We start from the raw sequence: 26,856 nt of genomic DNA, 5'->3' as shown, positions 1-26,856 counted from the left end.
GTCAAGATCCACATAGTTTTTAATGCTTTGTTTTAAATCTTCCTTACAAACCAAATAGATCATACAGCAAACGAGTGTTCAATATCATCACAGCATCTCTTTGAGAAGGGTTGCCATCTTGGTCAGCATGTCTGGCGAAGGTTGGCTTTCTGCAACGAAGCACGACACGGCTGACAGTTTCAGCTCACACCTCTGTGTAGAAGTAAACTCTATTAACACAGCAAGTTTTAAAGACTAACTGGACTCCGCGCTCTTCTGTATTGCAAGACTTGCAGTAGCAAGAACTACAAACCAACGCATTCTGACACACCAAGCATTACAGGCTGTTCTTGCTTACAGTGCTTATTCAAGGACAGTTCTGTTTTTAACCTTTGATAACCCTCCTAGAAGTTTGAGTAAGTTTAATGAAGAGAGGAAATAATTTCTTCTCCTGAAACCAAATTATTTCCTCTTATTTTTGAGCATCGTATGTCAAAGCAAGAGAAGAGGTACCAAACAAATCCAAGCAGCCACTCTGAAACCAGCTGCCAAGGAGGCGATTCATTGATGTCTTCCACCTATGCCAGTGCTGTCAGATGTGCTGCCTAGACAGCTGAAATCTCACATAAAGAGTTAGCATAGTCTTCCAGACACCAGTTCTTAGAAACGATACCAGTCTTCATATGAGGCATGGCTTGTAAAGCATCCATTGCTGGATGGGGCGATACTCAGAACTTTAAAAATACCCTAGCCAAAAGAGTGAGCTACATTTCCTTCACCTCCCAGGTAACAAAGAATGCTCTTAAACAGCAGACAGGTTTCCAAAGCTGCACGGGTATCTCTGAAGCCTGGCAGACTTTCACCTCCCTGTACTCCAAGTTAATCTACCCACGCGTTAATCAGCGCACAGAGCTCTCCAGCTCCACTTTAACATCTCCTCAGAGCAGATCCTTCTTGTATAGGGAGTATGCATAGTGACTGCACAAGTGAGCAGCCTTGATCCAGATTACAATTCTAAGATGACAGAGTGCACAGTGTAGTTATTATGACCTTGAAGAGACAGTTTTCAAAACAAAAGATTTTTTTAAACAGTAGAAATATGAATTGTGACCAGAAACTCTGTTACATGCATGGAAACTGTCTAAAAAGCTAACATACAAACAACATTTACACAATAGGCGCCTGGCAGCATTTTCAGACATTTTTTTTAATTTATTCTGACATGCTATAAAGGAATAAATTACACTGTTAAAGAATTACCAGCAATAAAATTATTTGTCTTTCAGCTGGGCTAGAATAGGAGTGAGAAGGGAGACAGCCTGGGGCAGTAACCAATGTGAACTCTGCATGACGTGAGGCTGTCCCCAAAAACAAGAGTAAATCCGGTCATATCCACTTCACAAGAACTTAAAAGAAAATGCCTTGGTTTAAAACCATCCAAATACTCCATGTGAATTTGTCTCAAAGGCAGCAATCACAGGTCAGTCCAGCCGGGGCACGACACGGCAATGCTCGTGAGGCTGCCAACACCGGGGCTGCAAAAGATGCCATTCCATTTAAAAAAAAAAAGATCCAATCTCAGTATCGAGGGATGGGTCTCAAACAACAGGTTATAAAAATGCTAGACTGCCCCTTCCCTCAAGAAAAAAAATACAAAATTTATTTAAAAACAAAAGGAGGAAGAGTTACAACACTAAGTCTAAAATGATTTAGAAGGAAACGTGACTTCTTTTGCTTCACAAATGGCCTTGAAACCTGGTTTAAAAAACAGGGTAATGCAGATTCCTCTTGAACTGGATTAACAAGGCAAATTAAAAAAATTTCCTTACAGAAACAGGTTTTAGTTTTTAATGAACTTGTAAACAAAAAAGCTCCCGCTTCAAAATAAAAACAAAATCCCAGATCATATAGATGTTTACAGTGATTACATTTATCTAAGCAACTTACATACAGGTTCAGTTGTAAGATGTTAACTAAATTTCGTGACAAATATGCTGTTTTTCCTTTTATACCAAGAACATTATAGAGTTAATGCAGAGTCCTAAAGATTATCTAGTAGTCGCTAAGTTTCTCTTAAGTCTTCACTTTAGATGCTGTTATTTCTAGCACAGGTAAGCAGGCAGAGTCTTTCATACGCTTAAAAACTGGAATCTTTGGTTACTACCATGTCAGCTGGCTTGGTATGTTGCACATAGAAGCCAACAACTTTAAGAATGTTTAAGTGTACAACTTTCAAAACCCAGGGAGGAATAACCAGAAAAGAGTGCACAATTGTGAGCATTTACAATTATCACAACTGTTGCCGAAGACTGTTCATGCCATTCTTCCAAAACAATGAGATCTCATAAGCAGTGTAGTTCAAAGTAAAAAGGTAACAAAAATTGGCATATGCACAATTTTCTCCACTTGTGTGTCAACCATTAGTTAACTTTTCCACTTGAAAAAAATGCAATAGAAAACTGGACACCATGTTTCACTATCTCAGTAATATTCACAATTACAGCTGCTACAACTCAAAGTGCAGCATCGTTGATGCTGCCCAGAGCCAGTTTATACTGATATTAAGTTCTTTACACCAAGTAAATGGTTGCCCACAGCCACTGGCAAGTGTACGTATGAACTAAATTTCTAGGATTGGGGAGTGACAAGTCCTGCTCCGATCTGCTCTGCTTTGTCCCATCCTCTCCATGCTCAGAAACCTGCAAGACAAACACAAGGGCAACTTACTGATACAGGATGAAAGTGAGAAACAGCCTTCACGGTAAGAAAATTAAGCATCAGTTATGGTCACAGGGGAAAGTGCTGTTCCACCTCCGAATTTTGCAAAGTTCTTCATGTCCTTTTCCAAAGCTTAACCAGTATTTGCCATCATCCTTTAATTCAAACACATGGCTCTCACTCACACCTACCGCTGCACTGGAGAAAGGGCTCAGGCACCAGCTGGATGCCACGTTACTCAAATAGGAATTCAGACCAACCGTTTGAAAGATGTATTATTGCCACCAGGAAGCAGGATGTAATTTCATAGGATTGTTTTCTACTTGTCTGCAATGCCTCACATTCATATCCTTGAAAGTCAAACTGTCATCTGACTGCAGTGGTGCTCTTCAGAGACACAGTACGGCAGTGACACACAGACAGAAGGAAACAAAACAAATAACTTACCTTCCAGTAACTGGTGCTCACTACACACTCAGATGTATGATGCTCTGAGGAACCAGAACAGAACCTTTACAGAGGCTAGAAAGCCAAAATACCTCCTGTCCTTGGAAGGACTAGTCTAAGTGATGATATGACCCAGAGGGGGGACATAGAGAACAATTGCTTAAGAGTTCAGAACTTCAAGTGACAAGTTTAACACGTTGTGGAAAGAGGAAATAAAAGGAACACATGCACAGGTCTCAAAGAACCAGTTACTGCAAGCTAAGCTACTCTTATCTTCATGAGACTGCTTACGTACTCATTTCTGATGACTCAGGTAGCAGTGCTGTGCTGTAAGAGGTAACAGGAATTTCAACTGAAGACTACTGAGCAAGTTTCCACTGTGGATGCCCTCCAAACAGCACTGTATGCTCTGAATGTGTGAATTCCTTTGAGCAGCAGCTCTATTTTTTTATTTTTTTGCAACAGAATCATCTTCAGAACAAGCTCCAAAGCTGACCTCAGCTATAGCTAGCATCCAGAGCACAGCAAATGTATACAAGTCTTAAACATAGCCTGATATGCCATCAAAAATATATCTGGTAACAACCAGAAAATAGCTTTAACTGTTCCAGAATAGGTTACAGGTAATTCAGAAGAGGTTCAATGGCTTTGTTTGAATTCAGTCTTAAATAAGAGACTTCTTATGCAATACCACCAATTGTTAAAAAAAAAAAAAGTCCTGCAGCAGCATCAAAACAGTAATTCCTACATGAGTGCAAATTCTCACAGAAGCCCCACTGATTCCTTAGTTCCACTGGGATAAAGCTGTTCACAGCCCTTACTTGATTCACACAACTGAGATTTACACTGTTTTTCCATGTAACGTGTTCGTAACAAAGATTCATCACTTGAGCCACTTTCTCCACCGAAGCAGCCAAAACTAACTTAAGAATGAAGGAGCGTGCTCCCCACATGGAAACAAACAGACTGACTCACTGTTCAGAGGCCTGGACATTGCAAACCAAAATGGGATCTTGAACCTGAGGACAAAGGATATACTAACAAATGATATGTTGCTATTTGTTTTGGAGTAATAGCCTTCACTGTACAAAAGTCTGGAAAATTAAGTAACTTTTGAAGGGCAGAGCATAATGCTCCAGATTCCAATCTGACAACTGATACACAGAAAAAAAAACATGCAGATAATGCAATACAGCTATCTTTGGCAGGGCTTCTCCATAGTCAGACAAGCATCTAAGCTCTACATACGTAGGTATCAGTCACTTGGATCATGCTTTTGTTCAACTCGGATCCATTTCAGCTACCTCAAGAAGCCAGATTTGTACGGGCCAAAGTAACAACACTATCAGAAGCAGAGCAGGCATGCTGCTCGCCTTTTCGGAATAAACCTCTCAGACTCTCAATTACAAGCATTCAGCACCAGTTCCTTCAAGCAGCAGGGATCACCTTTCTTTGAATCAAAAATAACGAACCAGAAGTTTGTCATCCCCATGTATCAGATTATTAGTTGAATAGCTGTTCTTCATGGTCAACACTTAGAAATATACCGTTTCAAAATCCAGTCTGCCTGAGCAGCACAGCAGTGCGCACAGTGCTGCTGAGAGCACTCACTGTTCATCCTGCTGGTCATGGCTCCTCTCTCCACTTCCCTGAACTATTTCATCCAACACTTGGAGAGCAACAGTGACTCAGTCTCTCAAGGCAAGTTGCTCCTAGCTGGAAAACCTCAAATTTAAGGTACCTGGCAACATAATGGCCACCTATGCAAATATCAGTAGGGAACTGGATTCAACCCATAATGATCCTTGCAAGTCCTATTGCCACTATGTAGATACGCTCACCATATAAAGGGCCAGCTCAGATCTTGTCTATTCGAGGTATTACCCCAGACTTTCATGTTCACAACAGTATACAAGGGATGCTCAAATTGTTTTAATATTCCTGTAGCTACAGAACTATTTGGTACCTGCAGAAACAAGCAGCAAGAATTGTTTAGCTGTCAGTTGGCTAAACCTCACAAAATGAATAAATAATCTGTTCTGAGAAACACTGCCATGACCAAAGGTATCCAGTGAATGTTAATGGGACTGCTTGACAGGCTATACAACTCTACACCGAAGTGAATTAAAAACATCTCTCAAATGGAATGACAATTTATTCTGGATAATGACTGTTTCAATCAGTTTTATGTCTGAGGGAAGCTGACTGTAAGCATTGTTACAAATCACACCTGAACTACTGCACTGTCAAGAGATTGAGCTGAAGTTCCCAAAATCAGCAGGGAAGCACTGTTCAGTTCACCTCTCCCGAGATCAAAACCAGCTCATCTTGCTGTTACAAAAGACACCGCACAGAGTACCAGAAGACAGGGACAGGAGAAAAAATACTGAAGGCCACTGAAGGGACTACTCTGGAGGCATGCAGAATATTCAGCCTGAATAACCTGTGAAATGGTTTAACGTGAAACACAGTTAAAAGACAGCCAGGGATATCTACAGATGAACATGCTGTCAAAAAAAGTGATGAAAGTCACTTGAAACTTGATTTTTTACCCCCCCAAGATGCACACCTCCAATAGTACTTGCATATCATTCTATAATATTTTAATGAATGCATGTGTAAATTGCTATTTCCAGTATACCTGTTTAACTGGATGTGTTTACCAAGCAGGTATAATTTGATATGGTAAAGATCTTTAAGCCAGTTCAGGACAGCCTTTACTACAGCAAATATGGGAGAATTTAACTGAACACTGAAGAGAAATAATATATTATTTCATTAATCCTCAATGTGACACCAACATATGAGAATCATGCAACTTCCTGCTCGAGTTTAGCTGGCTTCAGATCTTTATTAACAGGCAATATTCCCCACAAAAAAGTATGTTTTTTTAAGTTAATATCTTTACTCTGATGAGGTGATTAAGCTATCCTTTTAAAGAAGCTGGAAAGTCTTCAGATGTTTCACATGCATGACTTTAGTGCTTTACCAACATTACAGCTTGATCGATCTACGGATCATGGATCTTTTCTTCACAATGGAAGAGGAAAGAATCATTCCACTGAGAGGCTGCTATGCCAAAAGCCAACAAAATTCTCCCAGGAGAACATTTCTTCCACAGGGCTCAGGACCAAAGGATAGCGCACAGTGGGAAAGGTCCATCAGGAACAGAAATGGTCTTAGGGTTCAGTCATAAGACTGCTTGTTATTCATGCCCATCACTCAGCTGCAGCTTTGTATTCTGTCACTTACTCATTATTAGGATGTGGAAGCAGATAATGATTACAGCCTTTACTTACGGTGTAGCTGTTGACCAGATAACTCCCGAGCCAGGCAATTAGCACATTAAATGTTAGAATACTTCATCATCAAAGCAGCATTTCAAATGCATATAAAACTTGATTTTCAAGACAGCATTGGTTTACAGATCATCACAACCTGCAAAACCTTCATTGTAAAGAACAGTTGTTGGGAAGAATGTGTTTTTACTCAGATTACTTCTTCCTGCTGTAATAACCAATGTTTCCACACACTGAATAGGACTGGCTCCTGCACGGGGTTCTGAACTTCAACCACAGCTTCCTGTTTCAGGAAATAATCTATGCCGGGTATGTTATCACCGAGTCTGCTACGTACCACAGTTTCAACCAAGGAAATTGGTTCATAGCTTTCAATGTTGTAACACCTGTCTGCTCCAGCAAACCAAGGAATCTGACATTATATCCTTTTTTTTTTTTTTTCTTCAAGAAACTTCCAGATTGAGTCTTAGAAAGATCAGCAGGTATTTCACTTCACTCAGAAAGGTGAAAGTTATACCTCTGGAGAGTTATTTTAACTCAAGCTACCTGGTAAGGTTTGAATGTTGCCACAGTACATGAAAAACTATGTTTTGAGAAGTTCTCTGTGAACACTTCTGCTTTTATTTGACACCTAAATCTACCGTGTGAGACTAGTAACTACATATATAAAAATACATAATAAAAATTAGTCAAGACAAGAATGTACTGGAGAGTAGCAAGAAGCAGCAACGTCTCAGTATGTAAATTGAACCTGGTCTGTCTATGCAATCAACCCCGTGACTTCAATTTTATCTGAACCTCTTCCTGAAGAATCAGTTTCATGCTAAAACCGGCTGTAATAGCTGTAGCAGTGTTTCATTCTAGTGGCTTACTAGACTAACACTGGCAGAGGTACTTAAAAATTAAAGCCTATAGTATGTCTAAAAAATTCTTAAGTGCCTCTTCAGAACTTTATTTTTTAACTTTGGCATAACTATATCTTGAACATTATGCAACATTTCCCCTTGAAACCATAACCTAGAAACATTAAAAATAGTCAAGAAACCTGAAAACCCACCCAAACCATCCATGTACTTTAGAAAATTGTGACATGGCAGTCCACAGCAGCTCAGGGTTACTCCTCAATTTAGGCAAGACATTTTGAGCTCACTGGTCCTTTCCTTTAACTGTGGATCAAATGTCTCTGTGTAAACCCACTGGGGGAAGTCAGACCATTCACAATTTTCTGTTTGCAATGTTTGAGGCGTACAGAACAGCAGCAAACCCACAGCACTACAACCACCGGAACAGAGGAGAACCCAAAGTCTCTAGATCCTTGCCTAGTTGATGAGAATTATCCTTTAAGAAGTGTTAGGTCTAGGATTTTGGATTGTATTATATATTTATACATATATAAATATATGTATATATATATATATAAATAAAAATAAATAAAAATGTCCCATTCCCAACACCAAGTCAGTTCCTTGTTTTTGGAAAGTGGTTAATGCGGGAGCAAAAGATGCAGTGGTTAAAATGACCCAACATCCCCAGAAGAAATGATATGAAGAACAAGGACATTTTGGTATAAAGTTAGTAGTCAAATTCTCCAAGGACGTCTTTTTGCTTTTGCTTTTTCAATTAACAGCCAAATATATATTTTTAACCACCTCCTTGATCTAACACTTAAATTGCCAACATTGTCCAAATTAGTGTAATTTTTTTTCCTGTAACGTCACTTGGTTCTTGGCTACTAACCTTTCATGTTACTCTTGGATTTGTCAGTTTGCTTGCCTGTGGGGGTTTGGGCCTGCTGCCCCTGCCCACTGGAAGAGGCTGCCTGCTGTGCTGCTTTCTGCTTTAACATTGTCCAGTCGAATGTGTAGTCATATTGGTGGTTCAAGGTCCTAGAAAAGAGCGAAATACTTTACTACAACATCATAACTACCTTACTGGTAATGTAGTGTCTTTGCTGAAAACCCAGAACTGGAGATTAATTCTTTTTCTGCTTTGCTGTAAGCTGCTTTGGAGATTATGAATGATATAGGAATGCTAAGTATTGATAACTTAAATGGATTCTTGAAGTAAGCCCAAATATCATCAAGCAGCGTTTTCTTCATTGTTTCTGCAAGAGTTTACATTTGTCTAAGCAGCAACCCAGATTATTGCTTTGTCTGAACCGTGATTCTTAGCCTTTTAAAATATATATAGTTTCATAAGGAACGGCAGAATCATAAATCCCAAATTTGGCAAATACAGTTTCTTTCGATTCGAGAACCTTGGAGACTCTTAGAACATCAGTACTAGTTCCTCTTTTTGCAGACATTACTCACGCTGCAAGGTTGGGTTTATGTTCTGGATTCTCTAGCAAACTCAAGGAAACAGCACTATTCCCCTCCTCTGGAATCAATCTCCTGGATACTGCTGCTATTCTCATCACTGACTGGCAAACAGGAAAAACTTCAAACAGTTCTATGAAGGGGCCAGCTTCTCAATCCATTTGCAAAAGATTTTGAAGCACAGGCTCAACTCTCTAGCATTAGTGAGAAGATCACACGACTCTTAAGCAAAAGAATCTTTTCCTTCGTACATAAACATCTCACAGTAGTTTTTTTTAGGGTCTTTTAAAAAGCAACTATAGTCACTTTTCCAACTCTGAAAGAAAAAAGTCTCAGAACTCCCTACACTGCAGCCTTCTGAAGTGCAAGTTCCAGAGTAGTTACTGTTTGGTACAAATTCCTCTACTCTACTATGAGACTGACCTGAAAAGAATACGGAATAATTGCCTCAGATACATGTAATCTGGTGCCTCTTCAAAACGCAGGCCACGACAGTAGTTCAGATACATGGCAAATTCTGCAGGGAATCCCTGTAAATCAACAGTGTTAATCAAGCCAGGACTTGGAACAAAGGGCTTTAAACAATCATACAAAAGGCAAAAAGCTGCATCTACGGCACAAAAAGAAAACTGACTGAAGATTCAAATCCCTAAATTCCACCTTGCCTCCAGTTATTCCCTTACCCTGTATTTTAGAAAGCAGATTTGATTAGCAAGTTACCAGGTACATATTCTCCTTTTTCCCCTAAATCGTTAACCTGATGCATTATTTACAATTATAAATGCAATACAATAACAAAAACCTTCAACATGCAACATTTAAGCAATTAATCCTAGTTCTTATTAACTAGACATAGACTAGAGTATGTAATCCTAGTAATTGCTCTTAGAAGATCACACTCTTATTTTCTTGATAACCTGACTGAACATACTAGTGGACATTTACCACCAGTAAGTGTGAAGACATAAATCATGAACACCTCGACCTCTTTCAAAGATTCTGGGCTCCGTGTTATGTATTTCTAAATTTAGAATGTGTTAAAGTACACATTTGAGTAGGTAACTGTAAATACATAATGCTATACTACAAGAAAAAAGATGGTGTGCAACAGTGCAGTAGTTTGTAAGATTCTTGGTGCCACCTTGATGTGCAAAACTACATGTTCTCAAGGACCTTTGTTCACCAGCATGTGGCTGTACAGCCCAAGAGAACTCTTAAGACACAAATAAAAGCACTGGAAAATCACTGTTCTGTGACACAGCTCTAAAGATCACTGACATCCAATTCTACTACAGGCTGCCCTTGAGATATAGAGGACAATCAAGCAGATAAAGGCAGCCTATATACATCTGCGTTGGTTTTATTTATCCAAGAGGGTAAATGCTGAGCATTTGCTGTAAAAGTTTAGAAAAAAAATGGATAAGTCTCTCCAGAGAGAGGGAAAGCTTGCACAGCTGATGGTCTCCATCAACTGGAATTGTGGTGGCATGAGCTATCCCAAGAAACAGCAGTGAATGCCTGCCCTGTTCTACAAATTCATGCTCTTGTTGGGTGGCCGAACAAGGCATTTATTGACTGCCAGAGAAGTATTATTCAGCATCAAATGCTATGTGAGATTAATACATTGGCTCTAATTTTAAAAACAAAGAAAAGAACTTCCATCTGACGGCATGACATCATTTGGAAACTCTTACCTTACACAAAACCTCAACAGGAGTGGACATTTTCTTTTCACTAATCTTTTCATACTTTTGCTTCTTTGTTGCAGCCTGTGGAACATGTAGGTCACAATTTAAGAGAGATTGTGCAACACTGGATTAACAAGGACAGTACCAAAAAAGAGACAAAAAACCCTTTGGTCAGCCCTAAGTATTTTATGTGAAATCTCCAAGTCCCACACACTTACTGCAAAGAGAATGAAGGTCAATCTGGTATTAAGATTTGGACACAGTTTAATACCATTTGTTGCAGTCTAATGCTTCCCTCACGTGGCATAGCTCGTGTAGTTCTAGCTACTGCTTTTGTGCACTGAATAGACCAGACTAGCACATCTATTTGGTAAAGTTATATTAACTCCCACTCAGTACCCCATTCAAGTTCTGCCTACCTCAGTACAGTCATTACACTCATGAGCAGCTGAAGAATTCCTGTGTTTCACAAGATGCTTGCCTTTAGAAAGCAAACATCTGCAGCTGCAACACTACTTAAGTAGCACAACTCTCATACGGAGGAAAAAAATGATTAAAATATGGATACAAGTCATTGAATTGTATATAACAGAAGCAAGAAATACCTGCCATGCTTGCACTTGGCCACTACCACACGTAATAATGTTTGAAACAAGTACATTTCAGTTTTTCAGTTGACAATGTTTCAGTCATGCCATAAACTAGACTGAAGATATCGAAGCTTAACCTGGTAGGCAAGAGATTATTTCCATGCTCTCTACAGCAATTCAGAAAGCCACTAAAAATGTTATTTTCTACTTCCCAAACAGGGCCTCAGCCTTAGACAGGACAATAATAATTTGCAAAGCTGACGTAAGCTATTGTTTAGCATAATTTTTAGGAGAGCCAAACAATACATGTGTTGCCTGCTGCACAAGAAGTAGGCAGAACCTTTTTCTTCTATATTCTATAAATACCATGCCTCAGGAAAAGCTGCTTTGCTGAACCGGAGCTGAACATTATATACAGCAACCTGCCTAGACCAGGAGACAAAACCATGGATCCCAAATAGACAAAAGAAAAGTGCACAAGGCTCGATGGGGAAAGCAACACTACCTACCTTTAATCCCTGCCAAGGCAGACTGGTTCTGTTAAAGTACATCAATACATAGCCTAGAGACTCCATGTCATCTCGGCGACTATAGAAAGGGAAAGAATACTCTGAATTACACATTTCAGCATTTCAACTTCATTCCAAGCAGTGAAATCATTGCACAATTTAAAAAATAAATAAACAAAAAATAAAATCAAGGAATCACCAGTGCACCAGTCTGGGACTAATAATGAATACCTGTGCCCAAGGAGCAATGTATTTACGAAGGGCGTAACTCCTTTCTTCTCTAATTTTTGTTTAAATAAACCAACACAATCATCTCCTTACTATTAAGGCAAGTGATATTCAGAAAGGTGCAGGCATCAATCTGAGAGGTGCTTCTTTGCATTCTCCCTCCTTCAGTATAGCCAAAGTTAACCATCCGTAGACTTCACTGAGAATTAGCACGCAAACTTTCACGTAAAAGGCCTCAAATGTTCTCTGTACTGCATATGCTTCAGACCCATGCTTCAGCCACACGAACACCACCACACTTTGCTACACAGCTTTCATGATTACTAAGCCTAGTACAGTTCAGTGAAGTGGAAAAAGCATTCCGTGATTTTTTCCTCTTGGCAAAGCTGCCTTCCCAGCTGTAGCAGTCACATTTTTCCTGCGACTGCCTCTCTGCAGCTGACATCTACCTCAAGAGAAGAAACAAACAAAAAAGAACCCTAACAAAACCCTTATTTTTATCCTAGTTCCTTCTAAACTGAAGCTGACAGGTATAGCTGCTGCAAGAAAAGCATTTAAATGATAGCAGGAAAGACTACACACCTCCTGTCGTCACAAGGGAGTAAAAGGCTTAGAGAGTGGGAGTGCTAACAAGATTATACATATGGATGAGGACAGAAGAGCTTCCTTAAAGTGAGAAAAATCTGCAAGAACCTAGGCAGTTCTACCTCTTGGTGTCAGAGGAAAGAAGCTATAGGTGAAGCTTCATGTTAGGGCCAAGCTGACATAACCACCAGTTATACCCAGAACAGCCTGTCTACCATCCCAGGATTGCTCTATCTCTTTGACCCCCTTGGGGAATTACTACAGGGAGTTACTGCAGAAGAGAATGAGCTTGTCTCCCTAATCCACTGCGCTACAAATGGCACTAGCCGTGGCCAGGGTTGAAGGCTGGAAGACTGGTTCCCTCCTCTCCACAGGAGCTAGCACTCAAGTCATCTCAGCTGTAACACGAAACCACAGCCAAGGTCAGAGGGATGAGAACTGATACAAAGACCACAATAATCCCCGCCTGTGAAACTTCAGTTCTATTAGATTTGTGTATTTTAATCATCAGCAGAACCCAGTGAACTGGTATGAGGTCATGACGTAAGACTAAATTTTCTGAGGAAGCAGTGGCAGATTCATGACCAGTCAAGAAATTAATGGCTTCTTTCTCTCACCTAGTTCATCCTTTAATGTTTAGTTTCATGATTTTGTAGTAGGAAACATTTATGAAATCTTCACTGGAAATGTTACATTTGGAGGTACTAAAATAAAAATTATTTTCAAGATTTGGAAAACAGGATGATACTCTCCATTACTGTAACAAGAAACAGAACACTGCAAACAGCTCCTTAGGAACAGTTATTACTACATATAGGAAAACATGTTCTGTAACTACAGCGCTAACACTTGGAGCATTCTGCCATATGCTTCAGACCTGGTTCCTCCTGATTACAGTAATGTGTTATCTGTTTGCTTCACTGTTAGCTTGATAGAGGCAATTTAATAAACTGGCATGGACCAAACTACATTTCTAATTATACTAGAATTTCCAATACCAGCAGAGAATGGTACAAGACCTCCAAACAAATTCAACAGCAGTAATGGTTTGCAGTTCTCTCCCTTCACTGTGAAGGCTAGCATGAATTCTCTTACAATAGCTCAAGTCCTGCAAAATTTATTTAATTCAGAAATAACACCTGACATTTACAGTACCTGACCCACACGTCAAGTAAGCTTAAACAGTGATACTGACAGACAATAAGATACTCTTAAGGAACACTAATGAAAGCAAAGATTTAATATGGAATTTTTTTAAGGCAACAAATAATTTTAAGTTGCATTTTCTGTCAGTGCTACCACTAGAAATTGTCATGGCCATCTTGATTAAATTCAAGAAAATAGGCACCAATATCCATGAAATTTTTGAGCAAGAGTCCTCAGCATCACACGGTAAATTCATATTACACTACTGTGTAACACCTAGGCACAAAAGAACAGATCTTTTCATACCTCACAAGGGCCTTCCAATGAACCTAAAGTGCTACCTCTATGAGCATGCTGCCAGAATTCTGTAGCAGCAGTACTTATTCATCCAGATACTAAAAATGTAGCTTTAGAGTAAAGATAAAATGTGTATGTACACATACATGCACTGCTGCAACTACTGTTATATAGAACAGAACATGGCAGAAACTGGAACGTAGCATGTGTGGACTAATAGTGCGATCAAAATCTTGCTTGCAAGCAAAAGGACAAGCAATAGTTTGATAATTAATGGGAAGTCAGAGAACATCAGCTTCAGACAACTCTTTCTGGTAACAGAACTGCGTATCTCAAGTCAGTCAACAGTGCCATCGACAGGTACTAACACAATCAGAAAAATGCACAGTGCTATCTGTGAAGAGACAACAATATAGACTGTCCTAAAAAAGAGGTATACAGAACATGCACCTCATGCCAGCAAGAGAGCATCTCTCCAAGAAGCAAATTAGGTGCTTTGGTTTCCTATCTTTGTACAAGGAGCCAAATAGAAAAAACAAAGAGATATATACACTTACTAACAAAATTAGTTTAGAAATTTCAGAAGCTTACAAATAAGATCATCTTACTGCTGTGCTCTTCAGGGCTGCAATCTCATTGAACTCACCTCTGCTCAATGCCAAGATGTGCGTTGATACTGGCGTATCGAGCTGTGCCAGTGAGATTTTTGTCTTCTCTGTACGGTATGTGTTGCCTTGTCCTGTTGTCCCGGTACTTTTTGGCCAAACCAAAGTCAATAAGGAATAACTTAGAAAAGAAAAATGAAAACACATTATACTTGTACACAAGAAACCCCCAACTAGGCATTAGCTACACTTTAGGACATCCACACAACATAACAGCCTACAGTTACAAGGAAGCAAAGTAACAGTGCAGTCACAACTAGCTTTAACTACAAGTTCAAAAACTTTACAGTGAATTAGTTCAAGCCTTTTTTCAATCCAGTGGAATAGATTAGACTGCGCTATTCAGCATCTCTAGTTTAGTTCTACACTTATTTTGTTACTATTATAGTTTGTCACATTAGTTCAATAACTGCAGTGCACAGTTTAGAAGAACTAACTGCGTCAGCATACAACAGGAAAACCCACTCTCACTAGAGCATTTTACACATATAGTCAATGGCAGCTCAGTAGTTTAATGCAAATGATGCACATCCTGTATTCTTTTCTATGCATTGTAAAGAACGCTGGCCATTTTGCAGAGCATAAGGCCAAAACCTTCAGCAGCAAACAAGACATCTTGCTTTCAATGACATGCCCTTTTTGCAAGACTACCAGAAGACATGAAACAGCAGCATGAAACTCTTGCTGATGAAATTAATACAGCCAGGAAGCTAGAGCCTAGTGCATGGAATCCAATTTAGATTTCTAATAATCAAGCTTGCTCAATGACTTGGTATTTAGCAACAAGTGAGTGCGTGCTAATTAGTGTGCTAACAGCCAGCCTATCCACATGTTAATATGGACAGTACCTTCGTGCGACAAGATTTTAGGACTAGGCAAATAAAAAGCTGAGGCAGAAATACAGAAGGAACAATTCAAACTCTAGCAGTTGGTCTTCAGGCTACTCATTGTCTGGCTGAGCAGATTTCAATACTGGATTAACAACAGGGAAAACAACAGGGGATCAGGGACTACAAGCCCTACAAATTACTGAATGCTGCAGAAGCAAGAAGGGGAAGGAAGATGATGGAGAGAAGAGATACAAATTGAGAAGTTCTCAGTAAAAAACCTGTTCAGCATCACCTTAAAGATGAAGAACAGAAGATACTGCTTTTAATGTGAACGAGTACAGGGATTCACATGCAGTTGTGTCTGCATTCAAGAATGAAACAGGTCACTGTAGTACACTAACACTGGAATGACATATAAAAAGCAACACCCAACATGGAAGATTGTAAGACAATGAAAAGAGTTTCTGAATGGCACAGCAGACACCTTTTAAAATACTGGCTGAAGACTTCTAATTGTAGCAGTCTAGACAGGACAAAAAAGCTAAAAGCCTCTTTAAATGGCTGATGTTAGAGCAGAAATTCTTAAACTGAAGTAGTACCATGACTTACATACAAAGTTCCTGTTGTCTGCTTTTTACAAACAGTTCTACAGTTCTGTGGAAAAGTCACCCTGAAGGCTCAGAATGCTCTGAGCAAGAGGAGTTAAAACAGACTTTAAAAAATGAACTCCATTGGTCAGACAACAGCTTGGGAAAGGTGAGGGTCTTTTCTTTGTTGCACCCACTACAGCTACCACCAGACAGCTGTACTGGTAGTTACTTGCTAAGTGAGCATGAAGATGTTCTCAACCTACAAGGAATTGAGCAATGTGGATACTAAACTCCCAAGCAAACAGCATAAAGCTTATATGTGACCGCTATCGTTCAAATGCAACTTTCTTAGAAGCAAAGCTTGATCTCAGAGGCTATCTTGCATTTTCTGATGAAAGGTCTATGATTTCACAACAGTCTGATGTGCAGTCTGCAACAGCTACTTTGCAAGGCCTTTGCCAATTAGCTTAAGTAAAACGCTATGCCTAGAGAAGGAAGGAAACTGAACACTACACCCACAGAATCTTTTCAGTACAAATTTAATTACAAGCAAAGAGATTCAAAGCCTTTACATTCTTTCTAGAATCCTGGGGTTCTTGCCATTAATTAATGCCACGAAGAGACAAAAGTCACAGTTTGTGAATCAATATAGGTAACATTGAAAGCACACCTCTAACATGCAAAAAGTTGGTGTCTAGTTCTTTGTTTAGCGGACTTCTTAAGATTACTTCCCTCAAGGGTCAGAGAAGTAAACAAAGTGTTTAAAGTAAACTAAGATGTTTTCTCTCGCACAGCAGCTACAAGCTCTGAATAGTAGACCTGAACAAGGTAATTACACATTCTCTTATGGAGTATGGGTAGCCCTCTTTAAAGACACTCATATAAAACAGAATCACTTTCGTAATACAGTCCCACTTTACACATTAGTCAAGTTATTAGGTATTATTTGACAACACTGATCTCTCTGGGGAAGATTTTTCTATTCCCTAGCTCAGGGTCACACTGTACTCCCCGTTCTAGACAGGTGGAAGGCAAAGGAGTTAAGTCAATCTCAAAACGAGGGACACTGGAAGATATAACCTTATTTGGATGAATACAGAACACATCAGTGCCAGTCAGCAAAGAAGTTTTTCCATAGATAACCTCATGCCACCTTAGCTCTGCTTACTGCATGATCAGTAGGGAACTAGAAAAGTAGGGCAAGATTTCTGCCAAGAGCAACGACAAAAGTAGATCAAAGTCTCTGCTTCAACCGATAAGTGAGTTTCAGAAGCAGACAACAGAAGTCTAAGTCTGCATACAGCAGCTAGCTGGCTGGGATTTAATACTTGAAGACTTATTGTGGAAAACTATGGGCTGAGTTATTCGGCCAAACTCCGCAGCTATGATACATATTCAGCAATTTCCAGCTGTTCTGCTAGGAAGAAGCATATGTCTTGATGTGCTTCCAATTCATCTTCTCTTTAAGAGTCAAGAGTACTACATTTAGCACTAGACACTTCTCCAAGATGGAGTAATTTAATTTTATAAGCACAATAGATGAAAATATGAGAGTCCTTATCACACATTTGGAAAGATTTTCAAGAAAAATGGTATGGGAAGAAGTCTGGTTGACATGACAGCAGAACTTGTTCACGTGGGTGAAGATGCAGCAGGAACCCTATGGGAAGGCAAGCAGACACCTACACAGAAGCCCTGCTATTTCACTGGGATGGCATGTCTGTTCTTTAACACATCCAAGACCTCACCATTCAGTTATAAAGGACAGAAATAAAATCTGCTTCTGCATCTGAAATCAAGCACATACATTTAGCCCTTTTTAAAACCAAGTTTAGAAATAATTTCACAATTTAAACAAGCGCCACAGGGAAACATCTTAGTAATGTTACATGTTTGCCAAGTATGTCTGAATAATGCCAACATAAGAGGTGCTTTTGCAAGATCTACATTCTCCAGATTAAAAAAAAAACAAAACGAAAACAAAACAAAAAATAAAGCACATGAATTTGGGGTTGAGGTTGGAATAGGAGACAGTTCAGACCTGGTTTAATCCTGAGAAAGATGGGTCCTGAGAAGTACTAACAGTCATGCTTCTTTTCCTCTTCCCCACTGGAGATTCTAAACACTGAACAAACAATAGAGGGTGGCAGTGCATCAAACAGTATTGCTTACATTGCAACAATGGCCGGCGCAGACAGGCAACACCGAGGCGTTTGAGAAAGAACAGGGTAGCCAAATGCCATCCTTCTTCCACCAAGCACTGTAGCTTTCCAATAGCTATGTTGGTTTGTTTTTTTTTTTAATTTATGTTTTTGTAAGGAGAAAATTTAAAAGATATGGCAGGGTAAATTTCAACTGCGAGCCGCTCCAAAATGGCACTGCCTTGGCCAGGGATAACAATGGTGACATTTGGCTCTATTAAAAAAGGAAATTGAAGCTTTGCTTACAAAAGCATCCTTTGGTTCCACAAACTGCCCTTCCCCCAAAAGACATTTAGAAAAAGTAAATCTTCAGTAAGGAAGAGGTAGAAGGCATTTAGTCACCTTAAAGTTTACTTTCATAAGCATGCAGGGCTTATTTCTAGCAGAGCTGAAAATTCACCTTTTAAGGTGGGAGCAAAATTTCTCCCAATCACCAAATTAAAATTTGAATGTATATGTTTTTAGTATAACTGACAGGAAGCTACTGGAACAAGATTACCATGCTATTCTTGCACTTGTTAATTTAGGTAGTGTAGTCATCTTTCAAAAACCCTGAACTACCCTTTACTACAAAAAGGAGCAAATGCTGTGTGGTGGCAATTGTTCCCTAGATAGAACACCTAAGTGCTAAACTTAACCAACTCATCCCTCATTTTGCTCATGTGAACCTGTCAATTTGCATTTCTCTCAAGAAGTACCTATCTGACCTCTAAAACCCTGCATCAGTAACAAAGCCCATACTCACAGCTCACAGGAAGTATTTACCACCATAAGGCTGCATAGCTCTCTAACTAGCATACTAATGGGAAAAGAAGAAAAATAATGGTTTACTGGCATTTTTTTTTCCAGCTGATGCAAATCTAATGTGTTCTTCCACTAAGGTAAGCACAGCAGTATCTTCTAGGCCATTAATCCAATGAAGATGAAACAAAGCACAGCAATGCTAGTCTAGCTTAACTGCAAAAGTATGGATAAATGGCCCAAAAAGAAAACTGGAAATCAGAAACTAAAACTAGAAAAACAGCTGTTTTTACTCCAAGTTTTGTCAGGAAATTAAGGAGCCTAACTGCTTGACACAGCAGAGAAAAATAGAGCTCTACAGAGTGAAAGTATGAAACTTGGGAATGAGCAAAGTTTAATAGCAAAAGGATTACATATAGACTGCCTTTCAATTAGGCTTACAAGCTTTTCCAACAACGATTGCATCTAAACATTCAGTGCATTGCACCTCTTCAGACAAGAGCTGTTACCTGATGTTAATACATTTTCCCCTTCTAGTGTTCGTGGCTCTGAAGTTGGCATTCATACAGGCAAACAAAGGTAAACATTTTAAACACTAGTAGTGCCTAAAGAGATTAGACATTCTCTAATGGCATATATAGAAAATAAGTGGGAATCTTGCTTCCAATAAACAGCTTGATCGTGTACATTTGTCCTGAAGTTAATTTCTATAAAGTAGCATGCTTAATGCATTGCCAATGCTGCCTGTCTGCCCGAGCTCAACATACAAATTGCAGGATTAAGCATATTTTACTTAAGACTAAAAATCAAATAAAACCTCATGTAGAAGAAAACTTTTTCCCCCCACATCTGGAAACATGCACTTGTGTTTTTTTACCCATCCAAACAGTGCAACAACTTCAGCCCACCTCCCACCCCCACCCCTCTTTTCTTCACAAACTAAATGAAGAGCAGTTTTTTTGTTGCACAATATATTCAGGTACTCTATAATTAAAGTTTTTCATTCACATATTAGCATAAATTCATTTATTTATAGAGACAATTGATCTACATGTTGACTAGTAGTCATATCCACAGTTCTGATGGCTGAAGAGTCCTCTTTACCAGTCTGTCACTGCAAGTCTTACTGCCCTGATGACTGGTAGGTCAGGAGCTCCCACGTTGGCACAAACACTTTTCATCCCAGGAAGTCATCCCAAAAGTCAAAGATTTGACTTCATTATTAGGAAAAAAATGCTATTACAACAGTCATCTCAACAATAAAACTCCATTATCAATAAAAATAGCAAAGTATCCTCTATGGTTAGTTTATGATCTTGTTGCAAGACTTGAAGTCACCTTGCAATCAAGTCCATCTCAGTGTGGGTCAGAGACCCACACACATATGCCACTGCATTTAGCAGAGGATACTGACAAAGCCAAGTTCTCACATCAAAGATTCATGGTTTAGCATCCAAAGCATCAGTTTCAGCAATGAGTAAAAAGGCTGTGCAGCTTGGATTAAGTAACATAGCCATTCTTACAATCTTTGAAATACAGCATTAGACTAACCTTATTACAGTGACGCCCAATACCCATTAGGAAGTTATCTGGTTTAATGTCTCTGTGTATAAAGTTCTTTGTGTGCACATATTCAATTCTACTGATCATCTGTAAAACAGAAAACAACAAAAAAAGATAAGATTCATTGAGAGCAACACAATTCACTTATGCCTACAGTCAAGCATGACTTGTTAGAGCTACCTTCCACTGCACTTTAAGTTTATAATTTGCTCAATGAAAACCAAGTCTTTTTCATATGCTTTTTAAAGAAATTCCCTTTATGTGTTAAAATTCCATACTGGTTGCTAGCTGGAAGATTAAATACCTGAAATTATTTCCCAGACATTCAAGTTCATTATCTAACTACAGTGTCCAATTAAAGAGTAGTTTATTTTTGCAGTTTAAACAAAGCTTTTCAATACCTACCACCAGATAATTTTAAAGCTTGTCTCTTTGTGCAGTACCCACGAAGGGGTATTCAGGCAGTTATTCTATCACTAAGTACTGCTTTCCCAGTTGCTTTTATAGAGCAAGTAAAAACTTGACTGTGGCTCACCCAATTCTGCCTAGACTACTACAATGCAAGAATGACAGTGAGCAATGAAGATGCAGAGAAATTCTGGTGCATCTTAGCATCATAGATGGTCGTGCTACTCCCTATGTGTGAGATCACAGCACAAGTTTATACGCAACAGCTTTTCAGTTGCACTTCACACAGTCTACAGTGAGCTGAAGTATGCTATAACATCACATCCTTGACAGCTGTTCTACTTTATTATGTCTTAAAACCCAGTTCTGTATGTTGACCTCATACATGTCCCTTCTTTTCCCAGATGACAAAACGTGAGCATTCACCATACAAAAGAATACTGCACAAGAACTACACAGGTTTCTCAAAAACACTCTAACACCCTGACTCTAGTTAAGTGAGCATGTAAATGCTTCTTTCTAGAGCAAGCATACCAGCCATTTAATGCAGCAGATAGGGGACAGCTGATCTTGTCTCTATACAAGCGCCCTGAGCTTCCCTGGCCATACGCCTGGGATTCTACGAGCTCTGGCTAAGTGACAACTTGGTACTAACACTGATTATGTAATATTAGACTAAATTTAAATTACCATTGAAAATTCAACTCATGAACCCCTTACTTCCTTCCAAATAACTGAGGACAGTACAACCAAGCTATTTACTAAACAGCAAGTGGCTACTTCAAAAGTTGTACTCTCAGAACCAAGTTGAAGAAATGTCAATTGCTAGAAAAAGACTAAATAGACAGGCACTCCTGAGGCCTTATTTGACAGACCTTTGAGGCCCTGATTAAGTTTGAAGTAGTACATCATCACAACTAACACAGAAGGCTGTTCAACACACTATTTAACCTACTTAAAGAAAACCATGCTACACAAAATAATTCAGGGTTTTTTTTTTGACATCCTCACAGGACTGCTTGTACATACCTGGTCTGCTAGCATAAGTACTGTTTTCATCGTAAACCTGCGAGAACAGAAGTTGAAGAGGTCTTCAAGGCTGGGACCAAGAAGATCCATAACTAGAACATTGTAATCCTTTTCTTGACCATACCACCTGCAACAAAGAAATGGATTTAGCATTAGCAAGAATCATAAAAGTTAGAGCCATAGCCATCAGTAAGCATGAGTGAGACAAGCAGCTCAGTTACTGCCACGTGACAGTTATGTTCCTGAACATATAAAAACAATCATCCTCAAAATGCATTTTCGGAAACCAATAGATGCTTTTAGAACATTCAACGTTTTCAAACCCTAGCAGCCCTACGCTGGACTGTCTCTGGTCCTCCCACATCTCCACTGTCCCCAGGAGTCTAGAGCTGAACACAACACTCCAGGTGTGGCCTCAGTAGAGGGAACGGACCATCTTCCTGTACCTGCTGGCAACACTCCTGATGCACTCCAGGATGCCACTAACCCTCTTCACTGCAAATACACATAGCTGGCTTACGTTCAATCTAGAGGGTTAACTAAAAACCAAGGTTATTAATCACTCTTGCTTTCCTGGAAGCAAAGTCTGAAGGCAAAACTGCAATGTGCCATATCGTCAGTTTAAGTTTCCTCAAAGTAGAAACATTAAGTTTTAGCAGCAACTGAAACACCAAACATCAGAATTAAAACAATCAAAGCAAAAGTCATTACAAGCCAATATACTGAGGTTTCAGTACATAACTCAAAAACGTAACTGAAACTCATCAGCAGGACACCTCACACGTCTATTTCCTGCATTATTTAATTTCACGGAAGCATTGTTAATTGCTTTAGGCTTTGTTTCATGTAAGGCATCTCTGCAATGCAAAAGAATTCATGCAGTTAACTCATACTGCCTCCTCATTTATTCATTCAAGTTTAGCAAATATGAATTAAGTACTACTAAGTAAACAACAAGAACTCCATACAAAGTTTTCAACATTATACAGGGAAAAAAGTGTCGCAGGAGTAAAAATAGTTGTTGCAATACATACACTTTCAATCACAGCCAAGCAGGCAGTAGGATCAACCCTTAAGTGTCTGATGGGTCAATTTGGGGCAAAACAATGAAATGTTAGTTTCAGGAATTATTCATTATGATTACGTCTTGGTAGAGTCAAGTCAAGTCAAAGTCACCTTTGCAAACTGCTGAGTAGTTATGACAAGGGTCTATAAACAACTCTGCAGGTCACAGTTCAAAATGAAACGCTGTAGTCAATCGAAGCAATAAAAACTGGACTGGATGATCTGCCTACATATTCTGCCATGGAATTTAGCTTCGCTGTGAAAGTTTAAGTCTTGACCAAGATTCAGTCTAATAAACTGAATCCAAACACTCTAAGGCCTGCCATTCTAAAGAGTCAATCTAGATTTAGATAAACTACATTTTGCTTTAAAAAAATGGAAACTTCATTTCAGGTGCTGATCGTTAATTGTTCATTACAGCAATGGCTCAACAGCCAAGAGCACAGTCCCAGGGAAAACAAGCTTACACCAGCCATCAACTGAATTAAGCCATGAACAGAACTAAGAGAATTTAGTTACTGCATCACAAAAGAGAAAAGCTAAGCAGATGAAAGGTAACCTTACCCTAAGAAAATCATTTGATTTGGTTCCTCTGTAGGGATCTCTCTGCTTGCACACGCAATAACTCAGGTTGATTGCACAACCTCCACGTGGCCTACTTCTGCATAGGCACAAGAACTTTTCTTTTAATCCCCTGATCACTTAATATTTCTGAAATGCAGAATCAACTTTGCAAGACAAAAACAACAGCACTTCTAAACACCCAGTTTTCACGCTTACAGGCCTGTAATTCCTCACATAGTAGAGCACCCCATTTGTTCATTTCAATGACAGCAACTGAAACCTCTGCTAGATACTAGAGTCACCCGTGCTTTATTTACTTTGCTAACACTCAGTTTTCATTTCTCTTGGAACATTTCCATGGAAATGGAGATTAAGAAGGAAGGCTACATCAGGTCCATTCACAGCGTGTCCAGTAGCTGCTACTGCTGGCAGTGCGAGAAAAAAACATTACAAGTCTTGGCTCATCTTAGGAATCCTTGGAAATTATGATGCTCAAGAGCTTGGCGAGTGCTTTTTGATCCCACAGTGACATACAATCACACCTTTTGGACACGCGCTTTGCCATGCAAGTTTTAATGCTGTGGGGGTAAAGTGCAGAACACCATAGCAACAAATGGAGCACACCTCTGGAAAAAAGGCTGGTCTGTCCTCCAGAGATCTCTAGCAGTCCAAGCCCTACTGCTGGTGCAGTGTTGGAAGCAAACTACTAGTAGGAAAGAATGATCATACAAAGTCCTGGCTAACTATAAGATGCTAGGAGAACCTCAGAGCACGTCTTCTACATGTCAGTTACAGACATTTTCTTCTAAACATGCCCAGGAACAGTGAATTACTCTCTCACTGAGAAGAAGAGAACAGCAGCAATATTTTCTTAAGCAAGGAGAGCTCTAGAAAGCAGGAACAAGACATTTAACAACTTAACAGTTCACTCTGGTTACACAATAACTGCGTGTATTAGTTACATACTGCGTATCTTCAAAAGAAATACAGAATCTCTAGACCAGGAAAAAATTATAACTATTCTAACTCAGTTCCGCAGTGACCATGTTCCATTAGGGCATACTGCATAATTAGATAAGTCCAGTTCTGTAGCACAGGTCCATCTACACCTATTCACGCAAACATATATATAGCTTATAGCAAAATACAGCTTATCAGCTTTCCTAAACATCAGTAGAAGACCTTACTGGAAGGCTTCACTAATTATTAGCAGGACAGTGTAATTATTGCAAGAGCTAGGAGCTATCTTTGAACACACCACGTAGCACTATAACCCCTGACACAGCCGTTAAGATACACAGTCCATACTGAAGCTGCAGGGTGTGCCTGAGCTCATGCGTGCACGAAAATGCTTCGTCACTCTCCCATGTCTCATTTGTTTAAGGCTACTGATCAGTTAAGCATAGTTTATAAAAACAAAGCGAAAAACCAAAACAACTTTCTGAAGCTTTCATGTTTAGAACATTATCAAATTCAAACCGTGACCTTCATTTGACTTCAGCAGCTCATCTCATTTGGAAGACCAAGACTGACCACGTCAACAAGTTTCCAAATCACGTGGTTTAGCAGCCTGCTACACAGCTCCCAGACACTCACACACAAAACTTCTTGTAACATCCGTAACAGTCTGCAGCTCCATGCTAAACAACTAAGTCACATGATACAGTAGTTTAAAAGTATTTGGTTTCCAAATCCCACCCAGTGAAGTGAGCAGATCATATGACAAGTGAACGCTTACTCGAATGTTTTTTCATTCCCTTAACTAACCTTGAGACAAGCAAGAGAAGTACTGATGCACATCCAGCACTTATTAGCAAAGACTGTAGGTCAGGTTGACCCGAACTTAAATCCTTTTCTGTTTCCAGAGATGCATCTTTAAAAATCATATAATCTCTATTTCAGCAACCACATGGTTCCTAAATAATGCTAAAAAATGGTTTGTTTTTAAAAAAAACTTTAATAAAATATTTGGTTATTACCCTATTCACATTTTATACTTCTTTCCTTCAGGAGTCAAACTGAGGTAAACCATTAGTAAGGAAGACAGCAAAGAGTTAGCAGAACTCAGAAACAGGCTGAGAAACTACAGGACCAGTTGCAGTCTCCTGTGCCACTTCTACACCCTCACTACATAACCAGTAGTTTTACACATGACATCAATCAACTGTGCTGGTACTGTTACCTTCTTGTTGTCATTACAACCACTAAAGCTGCGCAAGCTGGTCAGGTGATAAATAAAAGCATTCAGGAAATTCATACTTAAAAAGTGTCAAATGTAAACAGTGAGTCCTTTCATTCATCACTAACAGGACAGCTGCTGCTCACCAGCAAAGAAAGCCCAAACCCCAGGTGCTCAGAACTACCAAGGCAGCGAAGGCATGAGCATAAGGCAGCATCATTTTGTCTACAGGTTAGTGTATGTATAATACCAGAACATCAGCTCACTGTCACAACAAAGTGTTCCTACCACCAACTGTAACAAGACTGTTTTGTTTCAGGTTAATAAAAGCTCTCCTCAGACACCTGTTTTGCCAAGTGTCTGATCTTCTGCTACAGGCTTCTGTGAATTTCACTGCTATCACTGACTAATCCTGTAGCCATCTGGAACTGCAGAAGGTCATGCTCGTGTCCTACAACAAAAAAAGCATCCTGGTGCCTCAGTGCAAAGAAGTACAATGCTGCTGTGAGAAGACTTAGATGAACTCAAACCTTTAGACTCTGAAATTCAAGCAAAAATATAATATTGATGAAAAGGCATCCAGAAACAATTATATTCTCACTCAAAAAAAAAAAAGGTCAATTTGCACTCCAACATTCTACTAACTTCTGCTAATTTCATCAGCTGTACTGTGTCACCCTACCATTACTCTGTCTAGTTCTATGCAATTAGTTTCCCAGTGTTTTGGCTTTCAAATGTCAGACAGAAGAGTTCACATGACAAAAGGTGGAGACTGTCAAATGAAAGTGTATTGAGAAACACTCTAGAACAAAAACAAAGTACAGTGAACAAGCAAGCTGGAAAGAACTACAGGGATTACCTGAGATAACCTCATCAATAAGTTCGACAAGTCAGTATGCACATGAGAGTAAATACACAAGTCTGGAAGACCTCATGAGCACAAAGGATTCAATGTCCAAAATAAAACCAAATGACAAAGAAGTGATGAATGCCCTGGAACTATTCCACTTCTGCAATCACTAAGGCATTTACACGAAAGTCTTCAACTGGGCACTAGTTAGGTAATGTACCTAAAGGGAAAACACAGACCTCCCTATAATCATATGCTTCTACAGGCATCACTGAAAAATCAGTAATCCTAACCAATGCAAGCACAGGTATTCAACAGAAACTGGAAGGAGTTGGTGTCAAAGCTTACGGCACTGATATTCCTTCAT

At 39.3% G+C, this 26,856-nt stretch overlaps 1 protein-coding gene across 4 annotated transcripts in view; it reads right to left on the bottom strand.

Annotated features, from left to right (window-relative positions):
- Positions 1-26,856, bottom strand: part of CSNK1A1 (casein kinase 1 alpha 1) — a 33,767-nt gene continuing 6,911 nt past the window's right edge. The window contains exons 3-11 of one of the 4 annotated variants that reach the window (NM_205053.2): positions 21,832-21,958; positions 20,383-20,481; positions 17,931-18,014; positions 14,451-14,590; positions 11,549-11,627; positions 10,456-10,530; positions 9,185-9,291; positions 8,181-8,329; positions 1-2,678 (exon numbers count right to left, since the gene is read on the bottom strand). In NM_205053.2, coding sequence (NP_990384.1) covers positions 2,671-2,678; positions 8,181-8,329; positions 9,185-9,291; positions 10,456-10,530; positions 11,549-11,627; positions 14,451-14,590; positions 17,931-18,014; positions 20,383-20,481; positions 21,832-21,958 — 868 coding nt within the window. In that variant the 3' untranslated portion in view covers positions 1-2,670. The remainder of the gene's footprint in view (positions 2,679-8,180; positions 8,330-9,184; positions 9,292-10,455; positions 10,531-11,548; positions 11,628-14,450; positions 14,591-17,930; positions 18,015-20,382; positions 20,482-21,831; positions 21,959-26,856) is intronic. The other 3 variants (XM_015293672.4, XM_015293673.4, XM_015293674.4) reach the window with 3 other exon arrangements.

Source organism: Gallus gallus, chromosome 13 (genome assembly GCF_016699485.2).
Source record: "Gallus gallus isolate bGalGal1 chromosome 13, bGalGal1.mat.broiler.GRCg7b, whole genome shotgun sequence".
Classification (NCBI taxonomy): domain Eukaryota; kingdom Metazoa; phylum Chordata; class Aves; order Galliformes; family Phasianidae; genus Gallus; species Gallus gallus.
Note: the sequence above shows the minus strand (reverse complement) of the source record. Positions and strands in the feature narration are given on the sequence as shown.